Genomic DNA, 27,262 nt, shown 5'->3' on the forward strand with positions numbered 1-27,262 from the left:
CGCAATCCTTCTGCGCGTGGATTTTCGTTTCGCAAATTAATTCAGCTGTCCGGATTAACTGTACGGATCGAGAACTCGAAACAGCGGATGGAACTAAGATAAACCCGGCTGCGGAACAACAGAGAGAAAGAATTAATTGGCTAAAAGTGGAATTCAAACTCTGAGCCATCGCTTAGTCGTTAATTAGGGCATTTAGCTTATCGACGTTCTCAGATTTCTCGTATTTTAGATTTTAGATAATACCTGTTCAATGTTCGGACAATTACTTACGATTATTTAAAATCGTTATCGAAGTTACGCGAACAAAATTTCTGACTCGCGAAACAACCGTCCTCATTAGCTAATAACTGTTCGTGTTATCAGAACACTACAACTGTTATAATATCCTCAATGCGTACGGTTTACAGATTTCAATTTGTTACGCGAACGAGATTTCGTATTTACTGAGGAATTAACCTAATTAGCCAATATCTATTATAATACCTCTATTTCCTACTGCCCCCGTATTTAGATTTCTAATTAATAATTTCTGGAATTAAAATATTCAGTATACTTCAGTCTATTGTGAGAATTTCATATTCGCCGAAGAGGAATCGATCTAGAGGAATTAATAATTACCGCGATAATAAGAATATTCAATTGTTAAAAAGAAGTTAGTTCTCTCGAATTATTTACAACGAGGATATATGCAGACATAACGTCATCAGAGGATTAAATTTAATTTCAAAATCTATTTCCAACTCGCTGGTTAAATAAAATATCAACTAAAGTGGCTCGCGAAATTATTCGATTGCTCGTCTTAAAAGAACTATTATGCACATATCGTGTATTATGTATATAAAGAATATTTTGGAATTTTATTAACACTGCAATGAGACGTGACATGATCGTGATTGTATTGGTATAATTTTATATCAGTTTAAGAATAAAGGCGAAAGTTACAAGATGTTTATTACAAGCGCATATTTTTTTAAAATATATAACTTTAAAATATATAAAATTTTAAAAGTATATAAAATATGTCGGAGAGTTATCTTGCAATTTCTACGTGTTTTTCAAACTTGTCCGATATAATCACGATACCGTAGTGTCAATGAAACTTCAGAATGTGATACCTTGCAGATGAACTTTATGAAACTTCATAACACGTCGATATAGTCATAAAGAGTTTCTGGAAGGCGTTCGAGTACTTTCGTGAGCAACTGCGTCGTCCAAGAACAAATTTTTCAAAAAACGAAAGTGAAGAAGGTACAAGATCTCTGAGTTTCCGTGAAATTCTGAATTCAAATTGAACTGATCAGGCATCTCAACCGAGCCGAGATCTTCTATCGTGCGAAGAAATTTAACGTAACTCGCATAGGATGTTATATAGTATCGTTTTCATCGCAACGAGGCGGCGGACATTGAAAGCGAATGATCTATTTAATCGGAATAATAAACTACGAAACGTCGCCGGGGTCATCATCGTTTTTCAGCAATGGGAGGAGCGCATATAAGGTTATCTGTGCATCGGCGACCAACGCGAGAACGTGAAAGAAAATTTGGACTTCCGGCCACGACGTTCCACTAACGGCGATCAATTCAGCTCGTCTCACGATCGTTTCACCTGTACCCCATACACACACGTACACACAGAACACACGTATCATACACCTATATATATATATATATATAACACATAAGTACATTGTGTTACATGATAAAAACCGTACACTATCCCCCTTTTGTTTCTCTCACCTCGCGAGTAAAGTCTGTCTGTCTCTCTCTCTCTCTCTCTTTCTCTCTTTCTCTCTATCTAACCATCTGTCTATCTGTCTACCCATCTTTCTCTATCCCTCCCCTTCTCTCTAAATTCTCGTCGACGAAGCTACGAGTTGTAGCAATGACTCGCGTAACCACGACACCAATATCGTAACTCTCGCACAGCTGCAGCACGGTGGGCCTCTGGGTAAGAAAACACGAAGTAACTTTGAATATATATTTCTCGATTACTCGGCTACGCCGGTGTGCCAAGTTTCCGGTGCAGCCGAACTCGACAATCCCTTCCAGTCAGCCGGCAACTGCCATGGAAACAACGCTGTGTGGAACAGTTTCGTTGCAAATACGATGTTTGAGTTGGTATTTCGTTGGTATCTCGTTTTTCTCCGTTTTTTTTTTTTTTTTTTAAGTTTGGTTGTAACGTAGGTTTTGGAGCAGTAACGATATTGTTTTGGAGAAATTGGATTGGATTGCTCGACAGATTTTATAGCGACGTGGTGTCTTGGGGCTTCAAATTTGTTTAGTTGAATCCTGCTGTGTAAATTAAATAAATTGTACAATACTATAAAATGTTTTATATATTTAATATTTGTTTGAAGTTCTAGTGTAGTAAACGCAAATTTTTTTCGAGAATTACGGTACAATTAATATAAACGGAATCAGAACTTCACTTATCTGGTCTTTATAAAAAGAGATCACGAACATATTTTTCTACGTCTCATATTCAAAATTTCATGTCGATGTGGACTCAGAAGAACTCTTTTATGGTCAATAACATTGGCATCAGTTTCTTTCATTTCATTTATTTTTTGAAACTGAACTTTTTATTAGATGTATCAGAAAGTTACTTGAGAATTAACTTAATTACAAACTTTTGCAAACATAGTCAACACCAAGAATCGAAAAGAGAAATTGTCATACTGACACAAGAATACAATAATACAATTGTATTAACTATTCTTAATTAAGTATCAAACTATTTTCAATTTCTTCTGAAGTTAGTTAAATTGGTTCAATTGCCAAACTTAGCAAATCAATTGATGGATTTATAAATTAATAAATATATATATATATACATAGCAACGTAGTGACAAAGTCGACAGCGTTCTAAAGTCTAAATAAAGCTTTGAGCTTTGTAATTATAACATAATTGAAGGAATTCCACTTGCTGTGAAATTGTACTCTAAAACTGTAGTTCAAAGCATTTCTAGCAGCAGATCCAATTATTACCGGTGTTTCTATTATATGAATGTTCTACATTTGCAAGCTCGCTCTACACGTGCATAGTTAAACCGAAGAGATTCCATCCAGTATTAATCCAAGATAACATCTTAATTGATAACACTCCACAAATTGAATCCGATACCTACAAAAATTCAACGCAAACTCGAATGCTCCACTTTTCCCAATTTAGTTGAATTTCTTTGCTCGTACACGTTTTATTACAATTATAATTCTACCGCTTAATTTGTTTAACTCAATTCTCACTCATAGAATATTATTATTCGCTCTGAAGAGCCTTCGTTTCACAGAACCTGAAACATCTACGATTCATCGAGACGAAATTCAATTTTGCAACATTCAGTTTTACAAATCTCTATCTCTTCTTAATACCTATCGCTCTTATTTTCTCATTCTTGGTCCTCGAGGATCTCTATCTAGAGGGATCTATCTCGCGGCAGGCAGATCGAATTTTTTTGCACGGACGGACTGGCGAGGTAGTATCGATATCCGGCGATATATAAATCCCCCCTTCCCACCCCCTTCTGGCCACGGTCAGAGTACTTTTAACAAAAGGCCACGTTACAGGCCGTGACATAGTTCGCTGCGGTTATGCATCGACCTATAACGTTGCACATCAACCTGGAAACTTGCAGGTTGCACGAGGCAACTTGCAGTTGCCGCAACTCGGCGGGAACTTTGCTTCGACAGCTCTGGGCAAATGGCAGGCGCAGGCAAGTACATTGAAATCCGAACCGAGTGTGTGCATCAGTGACAACGTTGAGGAGAAGATCGTACCTCCTTTTAAATTTTAACGAGGCTGATGATTTAGATTTTCACAGGCTTCGTGGCATATTTTAAACGAAAAGAATTCTCTCCCGAATTTCTATTTCTTTCGTTGTTGTCAAGATCTTTCGTCGCCGCGTATTCTGTGGATATAAACGTGATTGAACTCTTTATATATTTCTTTCATTGTTGCTGAGAACAATTCCGCGAATGTGTTTCAATTTTTTTTTTTTTTAATTTGTTTGTAACGCGAGCTCTTCAAATTCTTTACATTCTGAGTATACATTGCGCGACGAATTTCTTTCGTTATTAAATATATAAGAATAATTCTACGATTGTTTCGTATGTTTCAGATTTCGAAATATTTCCTAGTAGTTGATCTCGTAATCTCTGCGTCATAAAAATGAAGCTGTTGACGCACGTGAACATGTCGTTCATCGAAAATGTTAATGAACTTTGTTCGTTGTCCTCGATAATTGCTGAAGATTATTGAATTGCTGTAATTCGACTTCATCTTTCTTGGCAGTCTGTCTAACATGCATCTACTTAGGTGCTTAATCATAATTAAGGGAACTTCAATCCAGATCCGTCGTAATCACTTGCAAAGCTTCGTTGCTAATTTCTATCGACACATTTCGGTCGACTAATCAATCGATGTATCCTATCAGCCTTAATGCGGTGGTTTCTCCAAGAACGAGATGTTCCACCACGACAGCTCTTGATATTAACGACACCCTGACACATCTCTATTCAGCAGAAACTCACATATCGAATAACGTAATAAGTCCGCCGTTGGCAGATATTCCCTCGTGATCGTGATCTATACGCCGACATATAAAGCAGGACTATTTAGATCCTTTTCCTCAAGAATATCGTGTCTGCTCGTCTATTCTTGTTTCGCAAGTTATCTTGCAAGTATGGGAAGTTTGTATATTATACTTGGAAATATGGCATATAAATGCTCATTAGGTTCCAATATTGCCTTGAAGAAATGTTACTCCGTTGAATGCTGCTTCTACTTTTTATTCGAAGAGAAATTTATTTAACAGGGATCAATATAATTGTTTTAATATTATTTTTAATATTTTTAATATTATTTTTAATATTTTTAATATTATTTTAATATTATTTTTAATATTTTTAATATTATTTTTAATATTTTTAATATTATTTTTAATATTTTTAATATTATTTTAATATTATTTTTAATATTATTTTTTTCTATGTTGTTTTGAACAATATTGTTTCTTTCTTTTCTTTTCTTTTTGCAACGTCTATTTTGATATAAATTATTAAATTGTTATATTTGTTAATATTTTTGGTTAGCCTTGTATTATTTTTAGTCTTTCAATGTTGCCCAGGAAAATATTATTTCTATACTTTATTTGATAAAAAATTTATTTCAGCATATATCATTCTTTTAATCGTTTTAATGAAATTAAAGAATATTTAAATTTGAAAGAGTATGACTAAAGAATTTTTTTAGATATGGAGAAAAATATGAAAAATACATTGACGATACATATACGTGATTTGTTGCCTAGATGTAGTGCTCGAGTCTTCTTCAAAATATGAAGAGTTTCTGTTTATTAAAATTCGTTACTTCTCTTGAAAAGTTAGTCTATTCTATATTGGAAACGAGTGAGATAATAAGTCAGATATAGGTGAGTCGTGACACCGTTTCGTTGATTTTATTTCGGCATCTAAAATAAACGAAAAATTGGAAATTAATAACGCGATAATTCTGTATTGTGGCTTTCGTACTTCAGGAATATATTACAGAGGAAAATATTTTCCTCTGTAAATGGGTCGTTGAATTTATTTTCGGATTCGTTCTGAATTTCAATAATAGAATGACGTGGTATAATTTCGTAATTAGACTGCTAACGTTACTCAAGCTTTTCAAAATATAATATTGAAATGAGTCAGAAAAACATTCAAAATAAAATCACATTTTGAAACTTCAAGAATTACATGTGACATATTATAAAAGATTTAGTTCACAAGATATATTTACATGGTATAAATGATTCAACTAAAAATGTACATATATAAGTTCGAATGCTTACACGAGCCCATGTATAAATTAAAAATTCATATCTTTTAATTTGAAAAATGAATGCCTTCCATTTTCAAAAAATGATGACTTCCATAAGATTTTCTAAGATATTCTACGCTTAAAATATCTAGAAAATAACTCTAAGATATTCTACGCTTAAAATAATATCTAGAAAATAACTCTATCATATTCCACCAGATCTCAATCAAATCACATTAATTTCTATTTGGTAACTCGAAACAAAGACTACAAATAATATATTTAAAAGTAAAAGTTTTCTGCAATTTTCAAAATTTTCATTACTATGATTCGTGAAACGTTTCACATACGAATATAATATTATACAATTCATAAAATCACCCGAATCTTCATCAGTCGTTAATTCAAAAAAAAAAAAAGAACAGTCATTATCAAAGAAACTAGAGGAAACTAAAAACAAAATCAAGCTATAAACTCGAAACGAAAACCACTTTTGTTGGGTATGAATGAACCTCTTGGTCGAATCGTACTATCTCGGATTGATTCGTCTTGGGATCGCGAGGAGTGCGGTTTCAGGATGAATTCAGGATCGACGCAATCCTCGGAGGGTCGGGTCGTGCAACCTAACCTTGGCTTCCGACACGTACTGTCCCTTGCGTTTCCCTTTCTTAACAATGTAACTAACTTGTGGGCAGCATCCCTCAAATCTCCCACGAGTTGTGCAACTAGATGATCTCGTCGTCGTGAAACTGATCTCAAATCGGGGGATGCAGCGGCTCGTATTCACGGGCCAAAGGTTCGCCTGATGGATATTGCAACGTTGATCAAGCTTACTGAGGTTTCTCTCAAACTGTATCTAACACGATCAATTCTACACGAATTTTCGATATTTTTAGGAAGCACGATAGAGTATTTTTGTGCACGCGTTCCGCCGTGAGAATAATTCTGACTTTATCGAAGATATTCGAATTATTTAACGTTGAAATTCGTCGAATTGTTGGTTCTTGATTTTTCGTCTTTGGCAATTATAGGAAACACCTATATTTTGTGGGTTTTATTTATCAGAGTATTTATGTAGTCAACTAGATCTGAAATTGACTATCGGGGAAATATTTCAATTTCCTTGTCAAATTCATCCCATTCCATAGCGTAGTATATTTTTGTTCACAACTTTGTACAGTTTGTGGATGTAGTTTCATTTTCTGGCGAGAAACTGATCCGTAACAGAGACCGAAGCTTGTATCGTGTGACAGAAGTTGGCCCAATCGATATCGCGAACTTGCTGTCAGCTTTTCCCAAGGCGCAATGTGGATTACTTATTTAAGCAAACGTTGCAAAACAACGTGTGTCAAAACCTGAACGTAGATTTTTATACAACAGTTAAACTTCTGTTAACTGATTACAGAAGTTCGTCTTGAATCATTTATCGATAAATTGTATTTTTGGGAAATTGAAAAGTGCAAAAGTATCACAAAGTATTTGGAATATAGTATTTGCAGTATTCAGAAGCTAAAGGAAGGAGCGTAATATGTGTAATAAATTTCTTATTTTTTAAATAACTTTAAAATGATGAAGCAATTTTATATGCTATTTTTTATTGAATTTTATTTTATACAAGAAATCTTTTATTTGGTTTTGTATATATAGTTTTTATCTTCCCAAACTTCTCAAAAATATCAATCTTTTTCTAATATTATAATACTTGATATGTTTTTATAATATTGTAAAATTTTTGGTTTTTCCAAATGAAATCTCGTGGCAACTGTTTGTAAATTTTTACTTTTTGAATTGCTTCCCTTTATCATATACTATAACATTAAAATCATAAAAATCTACAAAAATATAACACGTTCATTACCTCTGACGTTTACTTAAACCTAAACTTAAACAAATTTCTTAGTACCTGTAATCGTCCTCGTAAAACTTGCAAGAATATTCATCACGTTTTATGATTCATAGCAGAGATTGAAAAAGAACATCTTTCTCGGTTTTAGAATTGAAAATAAAGGGGAATTTCTAATTCCTTATCGCTCTTCCGCGAGCGAAACAATATTTCTCCAGTTGTATCCAGTTCGAGAAATTATTTTCTAGCCGGGAAAAAGGAATTTTTTTATCACACGCTACGTTTATCAGAGTCTCTTCGCCGCGTGAAATAACTCGACGTGTTTAAATACTTGGCAGTAAATCTATCATTTCTAACTGATACGCCGAACCTTTATTTTTTTATTGCAGCCGTCAAACAGTATTTCATCGCGGGCAATTGTTTTCCATATACCAGGGAAAAATCTTTACCACCTGACTGAATTTATCCGACTTCTTCTGTTTCCTTTTTTCGCTCCGATTAATTCGTTTTACCATTAAGGAACGATTAATGTCCTACGATCGTAAAGTTTCAATTGCAACTGCAATCATTTCTCCCGATAACGATTGTCGTACTAAATAGTATCTTGGCACGTATGGTACTATTTTTCATAGAAGAGAGATCAAATCCAATTGAGTCATTCGATACGAGTAATTCCGTTTGTCATGTAATGATATATGCTTATAATTAAACAGTGAAATTGAACAGATGGATAAGAATAAAAAGACAGTTTTTCATAATTTAATTTCAGTTTCTGTTATGTAGAAAACTAAATTTGATTGAACTAAAAATTCCAAAATTAAATAATTTGCCTCTGAAATTAATGGTCAAATAATACTGTTTAACAATTAGACTTACGAATGAAGAATCAATAATCATGCGAATTCACATTTCTGTAAACGCAATTTAAGAAGGTGGAATTTGAAATAGAAATTCATTTCACCGACTAAATGCCACAACGTCCAGCTTACTTCAAGTGTTTCGTATATAATTCCAAGTGCCATGATCTCTAAATTTTGTCACCTTTCAATTTTAATAATAAAGCGAGTGTAATAAAAATCCGCGGTCCGACGAGGCATCGTACTTTCGTAAAGCGGCGTACATCCAGTTATTACTGCCATAGGTCTTATTGAAATTAGTGTTGTACCGAATTTCTCTTGAAGACGCGGCACGTTAGGCGAATGACGACGCCATTTCGTTCGCGCAATAATGTCACAACCCCCCTATAATCCCTCGTACACGGTACATGAGAACCGATACGGGACACGAGGCATGTTTTCGCTGTGATGTCGTGCGGATATTCGCGCGACGAACCCCCTCCGATATATACGCGAATCCCCCGGATTCCCGTATAGATTGCTCTATGGATATTCGCCGGAAACGTTACATGAATATTTAACGAGCGGCTGGTAACAAGGCTGCCAATATAATATGCCGGCGAATCTCCAGCGAAATTTCAGCGCAACGCGGATAAATAGCAACGTGTACCTACAGGTTGACTACGTGTAGTTTCAATTTTTTTTTTTTTTTTTTTTTTTTTTTTTTTTTATCCATATTAAAATTATTTCGAAATTCTCGCGCCATTTTTCTTTATTTGCAGGAGGGAATCGTCATCAGTCGGTCAGGAATTGGCAAAGTTTTGCGAACTTTTTTCCTAGACAATGGCCAAACGGAGTTACTCATTCTCTTTTTTCTTTTTTTTTCCTTTTCGAAGCCTCATTTCGATTTCTGCGAAGGATTGGTGTACTTGAAGTAGGAAATTTTTATTGTTTCGTAAGTAGGAATGAATTGTCTCAAAACATTGTCAACAATTTTGATTGATTACGGACGAGAGAAGTTTAATTTTTCCGAAAATAAAACTTGTTTTGAGAAATATTTTATTCTATATTTGTTTCACATATTTTTGCCGAAAACTCAATTCCCTCCCAGAATTAGCATACCCACATAAGAAATATTCAAAACGGACGGAAGCGTCATGTAAAAAAGAATTTTTTTTACATTCAAAATCATCTTAACTGATAAGTTACTAAGCGGAAAATGTAATTCGGAATCACGTTGCGATGCATGCACTTAGGTTTCATGAAATCTTCATCAGTTTCAATTTAACGGCATTCTCGATTTAACGCATATTTTGAAGTTTCAGACTTTACTTTCCCTCCTCCGGTATTATTATGAATAACAGCAGGATATGTTGATCATAAAAAATAAAAAAAACAAAAGACTAAAAGATGATTAGAAGAAGAAAGAACCTAACACGAACGAACCTAATAATTATAGAAACAACGCGTGCAACGATGACTTTGTTTTTCAACAATACCGGCATCGATACAAGTTGCCTGTGATGTCGATTCTCATCTGAATTACACGAAATCTAACAATAACTAACGCATGCGTCGCGACTTATTGCAGACTGCACTTCATCTCGGCGGAGTGTGAGATCGCGATCGATGAGAAAAACGCCGGTGGAGGATCGCGACACGCTGGCGCGTTTAACTGCGCTTAACTGGCGCGTCGCGCGATAATGGAACGTTTTCCTTGACGCGAATACGGGAATTTTTTTAACGAGCGCTAGCCCGCCGGCATTTAATTAATAACCGGATGCCGGGTGTGACGGTGGGCGAGACCCACAATCGGAGAGATTAATAATCGCGTACGCGTCGAGAGCGCGGCGCGAACCTGGGCGTCCGGCTCGCGTGTCGTCGCGAGCCTCGCCGAAGCCGGTAAAACCGACATAATCCTCGCGTTGCTTGATCGACAAAGCGCGGAAGCAAGAAGACGGGTAGGGAGGAGGAACGAAATGGTGGAACACGAGCGAGCGCTAGGCACGCCAGGCACGTACGAAAGAGGACAGTCCCGAGACCATCGCCCGAGGGATTCAAAGAGCGACGCTACAACGGAGGATCTCACCGTTGGCTACGTTATTCTCACGGCACTTTTTAATCGCCCTTTCTCCGCAAAAGCGCAGATCAAACGCCTCCGAATGCAGAAATTACACGAGCCGTACCAAGGAGAGACAAGCGAAACGAACGGGGCGATCCGCGCCACTCGTGGCTGAAAGGGGAGAGAAATCGACAGGGAGAGGGGAAATAGACAGAGAGAGTGAGAGAGAGAGAAAGGAGAAAACGGTGAAAGAAGGGGATCGAAACGAAAGGGAAGCGCGGAGATAGGAATCGATTCGCGATAGCCTCGACTGCCGAACTCGACCTCTGCGAGCTCTCCACCCCCAACCCACCCACTCGCCCCATTCCAATTATTCGCCAGCGCGACATTAATTAAACAAGATAATTTGCTCTCAGCTGCCCAATATGGCGCCGGTTGGTTCATGCCGCGACAACCCGACCGTTTTAACGATTCGAAAACGACTCGAGGGCTCGCGGGTAAAATAAATTCGCTGAGGCGAAGCTCGCGGTGACGACGACGACGACGACGAGGACAGTGGCGATATCGACGACGCCGATCCCTAGCATCGAGACACGAAGAGGAAAGAGAAGAGGGGAGACGGGTTACTAGCAAAGTATGAACTTTTTTTTTTATTTGTATCTGAAAACGTACAAAATAGGTGCTCTCCGCGCGCGCAGGACGAGGGGGGAACGTGCTAAAGCGACGAGGGGGAGAAAAGCGAAATCGACGTCGGTAACCGTCGGTGGGAGGGGGTGGCGCGGAACCGCGGCGACGCGATATTGAATGAATAATGAAGAAATTTGCAAAAAAAAGCAAAAAAAAAAAAAAAAGGGAAAAGAAAAAACGATGAGAGAAATGAGAGAAAGTACATATTATTAAATCGGGGAAACGTCGANTTTAATTTTTTTTTTTTTTTTTTTTTCTTTTTCGAAACGATACTTGATTTTTGACGCCACTGAGAGACTGCTTACTTAAATACGTACAGAATAATGAGCATAATGATGAAAAAAAATGTAAAGAAAATCTGTAAATAAATATAAATTTGAATTTAGATATAAATAAATTTGAATATAAGTATAAATTTTAATCTATAAATTTGTAAAAGAATATCACGCGACAATCTGCTTGCTCTCGTTTTAAAACGTAAAGCTTCTAGCTTGTTGACGGTCGAAAGTACTTGTTTCTCAAATATGTCTTTACATCGCAAGGTGGAAAAGTAACAGCACATTTTTATTTTCGAAAAGTCTTGTTCGCAACTGATTTACCATGGTCTTGAAAATTAATGTGTTCTTCTTTACATGGGAATAAAATCTTGTAGTCTTGAACATACAATCCTTCGTACATGGTTAAAAAGTACCAAAATTTGGAAAGAAGAAAGCAATTAAAAATTTCGATCACCGAATATCAACCAATTACTTAATTACAAAATGAAAGCATATATTTCAAAAATGGGACACATAATCGCACGGCAGGAGTTCGTAGTTAATTGAAGGAGCAATTAAAATTTTCAATCATCGTAATAACGACGACCAATTACACGGCTGGAGATATATGAAAAACAGAGTGACAGCGATGTTTCACAAAAAAAAAAAAAAAAAAAAAAAAAAAAGAAAAAACAATAGAAGCTTCGAGTACAAAAGCAAGCCACGCGAAATTCCCGCCTTGAACGAACAAAAGGGGTAGTTCACACCGGCCGAGAGGAGGAGGAGTGGGAAGGGATTAGAAGAAAGTGACTCGCAACTGATAGTTTACCAGCACCGGGTCGCCATTCTCTAAACCACCTCCAGAGGCCAGTGTGTTTACAACCGCTTCAAAGTGGCCCTCTATTCGCTACCCCGGAAACTCGTTCTTTGAATTATCCGTCTCCTGTCATCCTTTTCACGGATTAAGCGTATCCCACGGGATAAAGGTCCTTGCGGTTCGCCACGGATCCGGACGCCGCGCCACCACACCGTCGTGTGTGTGTGTGTGTGTGTGTGTGTGTGTGTCGGCAAGAAGAATTTCACCCTCCCCTCCTATCGAGCAAACCCAAATCGAGGTCTCTTTTGAGCGAACTCGACATCAAACACGAACATCGGCTACCTGTTCGACTGGCAACTCGTTAATTGAGAGAGGTATTTGGTTTTCTGCTCTAATTAGAGCACTTGGCTCGTGCAAGTTGACGAACGGTGGACACTTCCCGCGCCGCTTTTGTTCCCGGCCGAATCGATTTTCTTTTTTTTTTTTTTTTTTTTGTTCAGGTTTCGTTAATTACGTTGAAAAATTTCGCCGGAATCCGACCGCTTGATTCGTTTGGGAATTTTTTTTCTTTCTTTCTTTCTTTTTCGCCGTGACTGTCAGACTGTGGACTTTTGAGGATTCTAAGGAGATTTCCAAATTTCCCCAGAAATTATGTAAAATAATTATCGAAAGTGTATTGCGTTTTATTTTTGAAATTACGTTCGTAATTGTTCGTTGATTGAATTGTAAATTGTATTCGATATATCTGTTCGTGTTTGAATATTAGAAATTTAACTCTAGATATTTCTGAATCATTTTTCTGCAGAGAAACTTTATGCGTCATTTTATTGATACTTTGTTTCTTTCGTTGTCCTTGCACTCAAGAAATATTTATAATATTTTTAAAGGATATTTCCTATTTTGTTAGGAATATAATATAATTGTTTAATACATATATTATTAAATTTAATAATAATATATATTAATAAATTTAATAATAATTAAGAACGTAATATAAATATAATTGTTTTACGTTCGAATATATTAATAAATTTAATAATAATTAGGAATATAATATAAATATAATTGTTTTTACGTTCGTTAATAATACTTGGAATGGAATTGAAATAACCATTTACGGAAGAGCGTCTGAAATAAATTTAAAACAGAAAGAAGAATAAACCTGTGCTTTCACTTCAGTAGAAGAACTTTATTTCTTGAAAAGGAAAACAGAGTTACTTTTTACGCGAGTACACATTTCTCTCACCAATTGTACGAAAATCCACGCGATTGAAGCAGCAGGATTCATGGTAGATGTCCGCGTGTAATTTTCTCATTTCAAGCAACCCTCGCAATGATTTTTACCACGATTACATGACTCTATCTGCCTGAAACCAGACTGATGATAAGACGATAAGAGACGCCCATATTCCGCACGGAACCCTTTCGGACTCACCGTGCAATTTGAATATCTCGCAACAGTAGAAATTTTAACGTGCATTTTAATGTAAATACCGTGGAATTTTCTGGGACGATAGTCCACTCGTGTTGATAACTTTCACGAACAAACAGTTATTGTATTTACACTTAGGCTCGCGAATATGTCTAAACACTTGTAGAAAAATTGTTGAGTACAGTACGTTGCGTTGTACGAAATATTTGAAAATTTTATTAGCACTGTAACGATTAAATTGAAGGTATTTATATTTATATTTTTATATGAACGTACGACTGAAGAAATGGAATTCAAGCAGATCTGTTTCAACTATTAAATATATTGTAAAAATATTCTTTGCAATGCGAATTTCTAAGATTAAACATTTATCTAAATTTAAATGTTAAATTATAAAGATTATTCTGTTTTGAATATTTTGTAGATTTTCCGTATATTTTTGTAGCAGTTCTTAATTTTGTTGTAATTTAGTAATGATCGTCATGATTGCATTCGTAAAATTAATCATAATGATAATGTGTACAGAAGTTGCCAAACATATTCGGTGCAAATACATATAGATCTTGCCGAAAGCAGTAAATCGTTTCAGTGTTAATGAGATTGTGAAAATAATTTACATTTCACACTTTCCATCCATAAATGCACAAAAATCTGCACGACAATCAACTCTCTACAATCTTACTGAAATTAAAAAAATGTTTCGTGTGATAACATTACATTTGCACCTTCCAACTTCTCATGCATAAATGCATGAAAATCTCCATGACAGACTTAATGAAATTAAAAGACGTTATATCACCTGTGTTTAAACTTTCCACGAATAAATACAAAAATAAAAAAAAGTCCTCAATCTAGTCACAAAAATCATCTCATTACAATTCTGAAATAATAAAATGTTAAGTACTGGTAACTATATACTTGCAGATCCCGACAGTAAATCCGCGACCTAATTTCGAGCTAAGTGGCTCAATTAAAATTTTCATCGAACGTCCCGTTTCGTCGGTTTGTGAAATTTTCGGTCGAGCTGGCGGAAGACTTCGAAATTTGCATCGGAGTTGCCCGACGCAGCGAAATTTCCAACGGAATGGATTTCCCGACGAAAATACCCATCGCGACAGCCGGCTGTTCGAAAGATTTTAATTTTGACCCACGAACTCCTGAAATGCCGCGAACGAAGGCGCAACAACGATCATTCGCGCGGCGCGTCACGCTTTCGCGGACTTTAATTAAACAAACTCCTGTAGGAACTGCAACTACCCGAATATCTTGTTCACCGTGGCAAGGATCAGCAACGAATTCCTGGTTAACTACGTTTAAACAACTCTCTATCAATTCCATCGTGCACCGCGTTGCGTTGCTCAATTTATACTGCCGTGAATTCCAATTAAATTCCGATGGCATTTTTCGCGGTACTGGAAATTCGCTCGAGTTTGAGGTTTTGACAATTTCCCCGAATTTTTCACCTTTACGTCGGGGAAAAAAACCCTTTTTTTTTTCATTCAAAAGTATTTCCAACAGTTTTTCAATTCTATAAGTTCTGAAAAACGCCGCGTGGATTTTCGATTTTTTTTTTTTTATTTAGATAGTTCAAATAATTTTTTTGATTTTCAATTTTTAAATTTGTCAGTGTGTTAATTTCTCAAAGATTATTATGGTGTATGGGTATCGAAATTCTAGTTTCTAATTAGAGTGATTGTCAGTGTGTTAATTTCTTGAAGATTATTATGGTGTATGGGTATCGAAATTCTAGTTTCTAATTAGAGTGAATCATAATCTGTTGTCTGGGTATTATAAATCATCTTAGGAAAATGCATTTATTTTTGCAGACCTTGAAGCTTTCTCACTTCTATATGATAAGTCTGTATAATATTTTTATCGTGTGACATCAGGATAACTTGTAACTTCTAAGTTACACATAAATAAACAATTATTATAAAAAGTGTGTTTAAGAAAGTTTCTAAAAAGAAGAATCCATCAAAGAAAATTTAAAGTTTAAAAAAATGGAAAATTAAGTAAATTACGCCAAGCTTTGAATTAAAAGTGATCCTCAATGAACTTTACGTTTTCTACTATATTTACAAAATAAGTCGAAATCTCTTTAAGAACTTTATTTATTCAAGAATTTTATGTTTCTCACATTTGCAGAATAAGTCTAAATCTCGCAGTGATTCGACTACTTCGCCATTCTTGCCTTACTAAACAAATTTCGCGGAGATTTCACTTTCAAAACCAGCTTAAAACATTCTTACTACGTGTAGCTAAATTTCCACGTGTCATCACTCTATTCTTCTCTCTGTCCGTGTTTCAACACAACTATCCGTACATCCCCTAAATTTTCTACCAATCGATCCAAGTTCGTCCACTTCGTCGTCTCGATAATCACCGGTCGATTCCCACGTACGGGCAAAATTAGAAAAGCAAAGACTTGGATCGGTAAATTATTTATACCAACGCCAAGTAATTTAACTTTTCTAATTGATCGTGTCCGTCTGCGTCGTCTCGCTCGAGAGTTTCGCGAAGCTGATTTTGCCAATGCCGTGGCAAGGAACCATGGAGCAACGGCGAGCAGAAGGGGCGGGGGAGAAAGAAGGATCGTCGACTGAGAAGTCGAAGGGGCAAAGGGTGAAAGACCAAGCCGGTTTCGGGATGAAATATTCTCCTTTTCGGTGCCACGACGAAGCACCACTTTGCGGTTCCGACTTTCCAGACGAATTTCTGGGATAGGGTGGAAGGGAACAGCAAGCTGGAAGAGGGGTGGGGGGAGGAGAGGTTTGGTGGTTACCGGGGTTGCTGAAACGTAGAGGCACAGGAGAAGGAGGAGGAGGAGAGAATGGGCCACCTAGTCTAAACGAGATTTCTCATTCCCGGCTAATTCGAGAGATTTCACCGTGGAACGAGTTCTATGATTCATCGTGATGGTCCTCGAGGAATCGCAAAAATGGCCGCTCTCTCGACCGCTAGTTTATTTCTGAAGTGGACATTTGTTTTAGAGGGAATTCTAGTTCCCTTGGTGTTTCGACAACTTTTTCCCTGCCTGGCGTATGGATTATACGTGGATCATAACGAACTGTACGATAGAATGCTAATGTAACTAGATTAGTCTCTAAATGAAAGTTTCGGTAACTGGAAGAGAAGTTTCACGTGGAGAAATATTCCTTCTCATCTTCGTCTATCGACTATAATGTTTCAATCGTGCTTTTCCTCAGGTTTAGTCTCTTTAGATACTTTGTCAAGAAATGACCTAACGTTGTGCTGAATGTTAAAACCAAATATTTAAAAAACTACATATGTTGAAGTAACGTGTAACGAAATGTAATATTCATTTCGGATCATGTAAATCCGAGGAGAACAGCAAGGGCTAAAAAATACATAATAGAAAAGTGTAAGGAAAATTTGGAATATTTGCACTATTGCTAAATGGAAGTTTTGCTAACCGAAAACGAGTCTTCAAAAGTTTCCATCTTACAGGCAGACACGATGTTATATTTAAAAAAATCTAATATCTATCTATAATTCAATCGTCATTTTCAAACTGTAAATAGAAAAAAAAAAAAAAACGTAGTTCGTTTGAAAGTATCAAGTACCTAAAATATGGAAAATATCTAAAATGCTCAAAATATAGAAAAATATAAGACGTAGAGCGTTTGAAAGTTTGGAAACCTAGAGTCTTCTTTGAATTAATTTCACGATAAATTGTCGTTCGTGTGTCGTGTCGGTCAGGTTTCAATCACTTGCCGATGATGATTGTCGCGGCAAAAGGACAAGGGAATCGCGTTCGGTCGACTAATTTCCTACTAATGAACAAGGTAAGCAATTAACACGCGTTTCAACGGAGATAACGAGCTCATTACGAGGACGAAGGGAATATTCCTGTTAACGATAGAAAACCGAGTCTCGCGTTCCTTCGTTTCTTTACCTTCTCCGCGTGTTCCTTCTCTCGTTCCTTGATCTCGCCGAGCGATACTTCACTTCGGTCCTCGCGATTCTCCGTCCTGGAATTTCTCGAGAATAAAGTCAAATAAGAAAAGAAGGAAAAGAAAAAAGAGAGAAATAGGAGAACCAGTCGACTCGGTCGTTTTTTCGTCCCATCTTCTCTCCACGTTTTTTCTCCATTCAGACAGAATATTCGATATCTCGTTCTACCTTTCAATAAACATATTTTATAAATTGATTTTATCGGACGCTATTGAACGAACGAACACAAGTTTCGAAGGGTCCATGGTTCCATATTCAACGAACGGGGATGAAGGGGGGGGGGGGGAAGCTAAGCGAATCGATTCTATTCCAAATAGTGGGGGAAAAAAATAACAAAGGAAGATTGAAACTCTTCCTGATCCAGCTTTCATTTTGCTTTCTATTTATTTCAGCAACGAGAGTATACATTTTTTAACGTAAACATCCGATATTATTGCAATTCGCCAATTTAGAATTGGACTACTGAATATTTCGTGGATATAATTATATTGTATTTTGACAGTTTCGAGAATCAGGCTAACTTAACGATGTAAGGATCGGATCATCAATCAAATTCAATTCCACTTTAAGAATTGGAGAATCGGCCTTATTGAATAGTTTGCGAATTAAATTTCACGTGAATTTAAATTAATAATAACGTTAAATTTAATCACAAAATTACAAACGACTGAGAACAATTTTAATCTTTACAATTGTTATAGTCGTGCATAATGGAACAGAATTGGATATTTTGTTTTAATATTAATGGAAATAGGCGTGTCGCTTAACGTCGCGTTTGTAAAACTTGTTCAAAATTTAATTTCTCTCTCGTTTCCGCGTATCTGTATCTCATAGTGAATATCTGGCCTGTAGAATTTTAAAATGTTCGCGTGTCACGCACAGTGAAATCATCCCTGACGAGTTGGCCGTTTTAACCATCAAAATGTACTATTTGTACGGTGGTATCGTACATTATAAATATTCATGTTTCTGTATTTTCCATCTTTTTTAATTTTTTTGATTACATATCAGAGTTCAACAATTCTGTCTGTACGAACAGATAATTTGTGAAAATTAAAAATTAATAAATCCAAATATTTTTCTGGAAGTCGTATTATTTATTTCAAAGTTTGACAGCACAAACGCCAATCCTACTATTACACATTAGCTTTCAAAAATAGTTTTGCACTCGTATTAAGCCGCCAACTAAGTTTCCAATGTTTCGAAAAATTGACGATATTTAAACTGTTATAACTTTGTGACAAGAAATCGTTTTTAGAAGCTTGAAACTACTATTTCCACAATCCAGATTTCCCGTAAAAGTGTTTTTATATCACGTGAGGAAATAAAGATACTGTTTTCCCTCGGAAATATTATTATAATTCAAACGTTCTCAAAACAGTGCTTTTGAAGAACAAAGGACCTCCCCTTTACAACAACCATCTAAAACTTTTTCTACAATTTCTTTTTCGCCGAGCTATTGAACTTTGTGTCGTCACTGTACGATTACAACAGTTGTGTATCTAATCTGTTCAATATTGATGAAACTTCAAAACGTTTCGTAGCACAACACACGTGATGTGTTCGTAAAAAGTTTCTCTAAATGTTCCAATTTGCGTTCACTTTCGTGTGCCGCTGTAAGTAGGTAATTCAGGCTCGTTCTTCCATACACGAGATTCAACAATCTCGTTTCTTTCTTTCACCGACTAATTTCCCTGCGACCTGACGCAGCACGATCAATTTGCAGGCTCGGTTAACGAACGAACCGGTAAACACCGGGTTTCATTCAACATTCGTTAGAATGAACGCTCAAGGCGTCGAGGATTTCTCATTTTTCAATTGCGTTTACCTTCTCGTTTTCCGGTTTTTTAAACTCATTAATGTTATCGCAGTTTAATCGTTCGACAGCCACGTTCGGATTTCTTTCGGCCTCTTTGCCCCGTACCCTCACCGACCATTTTCATTTCTCCTACCTCGAGGAGAATTTACTCGTCAAACTTTATGGAAAAAAGTGGAGGAGCAGTCGATCAACGGGGGATCGCGTTATGGGATTTAAAAAGTTTGCTTTCTCCCGCGACTGCGGTGGCTATTTGACCGACGTACAAATAATTGAGTTATCGATACTTTCGTAATAGTTTCGAAGATTTCTACAAGTTTATTATAAATTCGTTATCAACGTTTAGAAATTCACTGGTAAACAGTTTTTGATTAAATGAAAGTATTCGAGCATTCAAAAGCATCAAAATCTTCCGCATTCTCGAGTTGATTTGAAATTGTTAGTCTTGTGTATTTCGGACACAATATTGTTTTGTTCCTTAGATAAAAATCTTACTTAAAAAAGAAATTTATCGCTCAATAATATCTTGGTATGATATTGTTTTTATAGAAGAGAAATAATTCAGATCGAATTGAATCATTTTATATATAAATAATTCTCTGTGTTGTATATAATCGTAAAATTTATAATTAAATAGTGAAATTGAACCGATCAATAAATATAACGTAATTTAATAATTCGATGACACATAATAAAATAAACTATATAATAATAGTAATGATAATAATAATAATAAATAATAACACACAATAACTTATGTCGGACTATTAAATAAACTCTTAGGTACTACCAATATTTAATAAATTATTTAAAATTATATTATCACAATTTGCCAAGAAGTTGTAATTATGTTAAAATTGACCATTTTTCGCTTCCAAGACTTTCTTTTCTCTTTTCAACATATTCTCTTCCCTGATAGCTATCAAGTCTGCAAATATCAATTATTCTTTCCTTTTCTTTTTTACCAATTTCTCGGCAGTTTCCCCGTCGCGAAGGATAGCGAATCGAAAGTCAATTCCCCACACGAGACAATCTACCGCAAAGAAACTCAAAGATTTGTCTAAGAAAATTACTTCGACAGTTCGTCTCGAACGAAGTTTCACGTTAACGAAACGTAGTTCCCGCGAGAATATCAGAAACTGTCAGTACGAGTTGGTTCTTCATCCAGCCTCGTCAATTTTATTGAACACGTTCATATCTTATTAAACAGCTTCTTTCTTTCTCTCTCTCTCTCTCTCTCTCTCTCTCTCTCTCTCTCTTTCTCTCTTGAGCTTCTTCAAAATTCCAAGAGATTTCTTAACTAGCTCAATATGTGTTTTTGTTGTTTTCGAAGAACATTTAAGATAATCTTAATTTCATTACGTTCTGAATTGCCAAACTATTGCGTTAAAATCAACATAAATAAAATAATGAAATTGTGAAAATCCACGAATTGAATTGCGAATCAGGCGTGAATCGAGAGAGGCGCGAGAGGAGAGAGTTGGTTGCCAATTGCGCGAGAAGGATGGAAAACGCCGGGCAAACAAAAGCAGGAAGAATAAATAATGAGTCTCGTTACCGTGAGTTTTCCAGCTGACTCTTCATCACGAAAATTGGCCTCGCTGTCACGGAGGTGCAATTACACCTGCAGCTCGCGCGTCACCTCATGTCTCTCCCCCGAAACCGCTCTGAATTCTGAAATTACAAGCTGCCACGCTTCGAAAGACAATCGGCGGGAACAAAGGGGATTTGTTTCGGGGGATTTCAGATACTTACACGGGGATCTGCTGGACAAAGAGGCGACGACATCTTTTTTTCCCCGCGTAATGAGGGAGAAATGAAGTAGCTAGACAGTATGTAGATACTAGTCTGAGCAAACTGGTAGGAAATTTTTACGAGCATATTGGTCAAATTTGAAAAAATCTAAAATATATATATATATATTTAAATATATTTATATAGATTTAAATAAATATATATATATTTTTTAGATTTTTTTCAAATTTGACCAATATGCTTGTAAAAATATATATATATACAGTAAGATATTTAAAATAGGTATAATAATTACTGACGAAAGCAGCTTTTTGTGTATTTTATATAAAACATTTTATTACTGTCGTAATGAGATACGACTGTCATATTTGAACATCAATCAAATTTGAAAAAAGTCTAAAAACATGTACAGGGATTATAAAATATTTAATAAAAGTTTTTTTTTAATACAAGTAACATCATATGTTACGTGTGTTACATTCTCACTCTAATGTTAATAAAATTTCAAAGCATTTTGTTTACAACGCACATAGCACACTTGTGCATAATATTTCTTCCATGGTAAATATCCGAATGTTTTTATGAACCATTGCAAAGTATAAATTTTAAATCATTTGAAAATTGAATTCGTAATTTCACACGGATCATTTGAAATTGTTTCTGATAAATATTATTAGAGAGCTTCGTTCGTCTCGAACATCTTGAGAGACAAGAACGATTCGAATAGTAAGCATAACTGTCCCCCCACTACCTGTTCCAATAATAAGAGCGACCATTCGAACAACAGAGGTCGATCTGTTACGAGTTCGCGCATAACGACGCATTAACTAGTTCCTACAGGCGAGGTGCGTACAAACGTGGGACTCTGCAAATTGATATTTCTCTGCAAGCAAAAGCAAAGTATGAAATGGCAAAAGCAATGATTTAGAGTATCGTATACATGCATATTGGCTTAACAGGTGATTAATAGGGCGATTATGAATAATGACAAACAGAAATCGAGCATTGTTATTAATACCTAAACCTAAACCATGCTTTATTCATAGTACCTGATCGATCTAATAAATTAATCAATATTTATCAGACTGCGCGGCTATTTCAATCATTATTCATAATGACAGGATATTATAAATAATGACTTAGTCACTTGCGCCTTCATATATACCTATGTGCTTAATAGAAATTGAACAACGTACACGCGTATTCTTTTTTCATCTATGATTTCCATTTTATTGAAACAGTCATGTAGATTCTTATTTTTATATGTTTATGAACGGTTTTAGATTTAGAAATTAGAGTTATTATATGAAATTGAAGTTTCTTTCATCTGTTATTTGTTGTAATAAATTTTTGGGTACGTTATATAGTTTTGCATGTTACATTCTGTGGATTTTTCCATCCTTTATATCTAAATACTAAATATTCTACTAAATATTCTACTTTTAACATTGGAATTATTATTTTTTAATTTATAAATACTCTTTTTATATTATATATAAATATTATAAATATATTATAGAAATATTATATATAAATTATCATTATTTAATTTATAAATATTCTACTTTTAACATTGGAATTATTATTTTTTAATTAATAAATATTTTTTTATATTACATATAAATATTATAAATGTATTTATAGAAATATTATATATAAATTATTATTTTTTTAATTTATAAATATTCTACTTTTAACATTGGAATTATTTTTTAATTTATAAATATTCTTTTTATATTATATATAAATATTATAAATATATTTATAGAAATATTATATATAAATTATTATTTTTTAATTTATAAATATTCTACTTTTAACATTGGAATTATTTTTTAATTTATAAATATTCTTTTTATATTATATATAAATATTATAAATATATTTATAGAAATATTATATATAAATTATTATTTTTTAATTTATAAATATTCTACTTTTAACATTGGAATTATTTTTTAATTTATAAATATTCTTTTTATATTATATATAAATATTATAAATGTATTTATAGAAATATTATATATAAATTATTATTTTTTTAATTTATAAATATTCTACTTTTAACATTGGAATTATTATTTTTTAATTTATAAATGTTTAAAAATTCGCTATTCAGACAAAAATGATGTAAAGAGAATAATTATATTCAAACTATTACGGCCGCCGGTAGAAGGAAAGTACTATGGCCATATTTAATGTCAGACAGCCTAAGAAAGTCAGCTGTGTGAACAATGCAACTCACGCCTAACCACTATGAATCCACATCAAACGAAATGACTGTAACCCGTGGTCGTTCGGTCCTCTCGCGGTATCCCTCTGTTCTCGTTTATATGAACTGCCGAACGACACCGTAAAATCCTGTCACGTGTTCCAGTTGCATTTCACAGTGAAACAGATGTCCGATAATTTTTCCCAAGTGTTTGTCGGGGCGATAAAAATTGTTTATAAGACGCACGAACGTGACTGGCGTAAACTGTAATTGAAAGAATCCAAGGGAACAAGCTCTCGAAATAATATTCTTAACTCGTCAGTGTCTTTAATTGTTGTAAAACGAATCGATGTTTCTCACGATTAACTAAAAAACGAAAATTGAATTTTGAGAGTGAAAATCTCAATTTCTTGTGTATGATCATTTGTGCGAGCAATTTTATAAAAATATCACTTTCCATTTTTAATTGTAATAAATTGAAGATTTGAAATACGGAAAATTTCGAGTATTACGTATTCTTTTATAAGGTAACTATTGTCTTAAAATATTCTGATCAGGCATTTTAAAAATTACTTGATGATTTAATAAGATAAAAATTGTAGTATTATTCCAGGATAGTAGCAGCAAAGAAATTTAATTTTAATTTTAATTTTGAGGTAGTATAAAACTACGAACACTCGCGAAGTATGTTCTTTAACTTTATGAAGTTTTACTTTTAACTTTAACAAACAGAATCTATCTTAAAACTAAAATTTTCGAAATTACCTACGTCGGAAAACGAAACTTCTCATAACTATCTATTCTCAAGAGCCACTTTCAATCTTCATTTCAACTTCTAAAACCTGGCTTTTCCGAACTATATTTCTTCCGTGTTCCTTACCCAGAAATATTCCGTCGTGCACAAATCCACTTCAACAAAACTATGATGACCACAGCTAAACATTCAACTTAGCTCAACTATTTCAAATCCAGCCAACACTCGAAGTGCTCTTAACACACAAAATCCACAAAATTCACAAAATCTTCAACTTTCAATTAGTATCGTCGGATCGTTGGTGATTTATCACTGTTTGAATTTCCAGTTTTAATTGCAAGATACTCCATCTTGATCACTATTCTGCATTTAAAAATGGCGATGAAGGAATTCATATTCTGCATTCAGTTCAACTTGCTGACAATTATTGACAAGTTAGGCTCTTGATTATTGAATATACTCTACGTTTCGTTGATTCAAATCAAGTTACATTCGAATAACGCAATTATTAATTTGCAATCCTACACCTACATTGTATCATCAATGAGTTAGGTCGCTTCACTTTATCATTTATCCCACAGCTAAACATCAGGCTTAGTTAATTCGAATTAGACAATATTTAAATAACATGTATCCAACCAATATCAATATCTACATACGTTTTCAGTATATAATAAATCCTGCAACATAATCGAACACGAATTAATAATTACCAATCCGAATCCACACGAAATCGAAGGATCTAAATATCGAGTAAAAAATGAAAATAAAAACGAATCGACCGACTGATCCAGTCCCCGACTCTCGGTAATCACCTACGATTCAACGATACCAATTGAAGATCAATCAAACATCGCGAACCTTCGAAATTAACATTCACGAGCCTGTCGTCGGTCCTTTCCTTCGTTTGTCCGAGGAGCGAGTATCGGATCGATCAAACGGGAATTTCTCGCGACACGGGATACGCGCGGAGACGAGGTAACGCCATCGTAGTTTCTCGATGGCGAAACGTAAATCAGTCAGCCGCAGGAGACCCGGTCCCCGGCAGCGGAATTGAAGTAAAAATTCCACGAGCACGAGACACGTGATTATTTAAGCCGTCATGCATGATGAATGAACTCGTCCAACGAGAAGAAGAGCAGGAAATTTTGGATTCGGAACACGCTGGACCGCCGACGCTGTCCGTTCGCCATTCTTCTTCAGGACGTCGAGGGATTTCGCTCTTCCTTCTGTTTCTCTCTCTCTCTCTCTCTCTCTCTCTTTCTCTTTCTCTTTTCTTTCTCCTTTTCTTCTTCTTTTTTTTTCTTCTTTTTTTTTTTCTTTATTTTATGTCTTTTGGAAGTGATGGCCAAGAGTGGAAGGTATTAAGAGACGTATGTCTCCTCTGTTTCAGGTTCTGCCACCTTGGAAGGCGGCCAAGTCCGGTAGTATATCCTTCAAAATCCGTACCAACGAACCGAACGGATTGATTATGTATAGTCGTAGCGGGGCTCACACAAGGGTACGTTGATTTTCGTCCTTTTTCTTCTTCCCCTTTTTCGAAGAGAGATCATTGTTAATACTGGAATTATCAGAACGACAAAGAGATCATTTTTCCTAAAATTATCGAACTTTCCTAAATTTACGACGATTTCTTCTTATTATATTACATGATATATTATTTTATTGTATTAGATTATAATAGATTATAATTATAATTTTATATATTAGATTATAATAGATTATAATTATAATTTTATTATATTAGATTATAATAGATTATAATTATAATTTTATTATATTAGATTATAATAAATTATAATTATAATTTTATTATATTAGATATATTTTATTTTATTAGATTATAATAGATCATAATTATAATTTTATTATATTAGATTATAATAAATTATAATTATAATTTTATTATATCAGATATATTTTATTTTATTAGATTATAACAGATCATAATTATAATTTTACTATATTAGTTTTACCAAACTTTCTCCTATTCCTTGTACTTCAATTTCTTTAGTTCCTTTGGCACTTTGTTCATTTAGTAGTTCCAATATTAAATAATTAATACGGACACTTTCACGCGAAGATTAACATAAAGATTAATTTGTGACATATTATACAGTAAAAATATTATGCAGTAAAAATGGGAGCGTTTTTTTTTTTTTTTTATTTTATAGTGTTATGTACGCATGTGTTATTTACGTTCGATGATATTCATTTTATTTCAATGACTCTGAAATACTTATGGAAAAATGAAATTTAACCCTCGGATTTTATAATGTGAACTTCATACGATGTTCACTTTTAATTCCATTGCGATATCTTGTATTAAAAAAATAGGCCAATTAAATTTATGTTAGTCGAACAAATATGCAACAAATCTTGCCACGTAATTTAGTAAAACTTCATCCATAATTAGGCTGTCAAATGATCACAGTTAATAAATCAATGACAAGCTCATTTATTCTGAAATTATCATTACAAATAATCTGTACAGCTTAAGCAAGCCTCACATAAAAATTCTCGTAATGAACGAATCGTCACGCAAACGCTAAAACACGAGGATTCACAAACGCTACTTTTGATCGTAATTCGTGCAACTTCATTTGCATTTAAAAGTAATTAAAAAGGACGGTGAAGGGGGGAGGGGGGGGGGTTAGAGAAAGAAAGAAAATCCGTGGTGATGTCATGAAATACAGGCCATACAGTTATGTTCGCAGAGGGGCTATCAACAATATCCGCGACGAATGGGCGGCGAGCGTGCAACGAATATTAAGCAGCCAGCCAGTAATGAACAACTTCATTAACCAGGCCCTTGGAAATTCCGTGGTTTATCGAGGCTTTTTCATTTTTCCAAATATTTCAACCCAGACCAGAATTGTGAATTCGCGGCCGCGAATTACGGACAAATTGAATTACCAGTTATGATCGAAATGCATTTTTCTTTTCTCCGTTTTTTCGCGTGATGATAAAATCGTACTTACTTGTTTCGAAAACTAAAGCCTTGGAAATTGTT

The 27,262-nt window shown here is 34.8% G+C and overlaps 1 protein-coding gene across 3 annotated transcripts in view; it reads left to right on the forward strand.

Annotated features, from left to right (window-relative positions):
- Positions 1-27,262, forward strand: part of LOC122538694 (neurexin-3-like) — a 167,454-nt gene that overhangs the window by 12,972 nt on the left and 127,220 nt on the right. For all 3 annotated transcript variants that reach the window (XM_043672985.1, XM_043672984.1, XM_043672986.1), the window contains exon 2: positions 25,643-25,750. In XM_043672985.1, coding sequence (XP_043528920.1) covers positions 25,643-25,750 — 108 coding nt within the window. The remainder of the gene's footprint in view (positions 1-25,642; positions 25,751-27,262) is intronic.

The sequence above is a fragment of the Frieseomelitta varia genome, unplaced genomic scaffold (assembly GCF_011392965.1).
Source record: "Frieseomelitta varia isolate USP_RPSP 00005682 unplaced genomic scaffold, Fvar_1.2 scaffold_173, whole genome shotgun sequence".
NCBI classification, from domain to species: domain Eukaryota; kingdom Metazoa; phylum Arthropoda; class Insecta; order Hymenoptera; family Apidae; genus Frieseomelitta; species Frieseomelitta varia.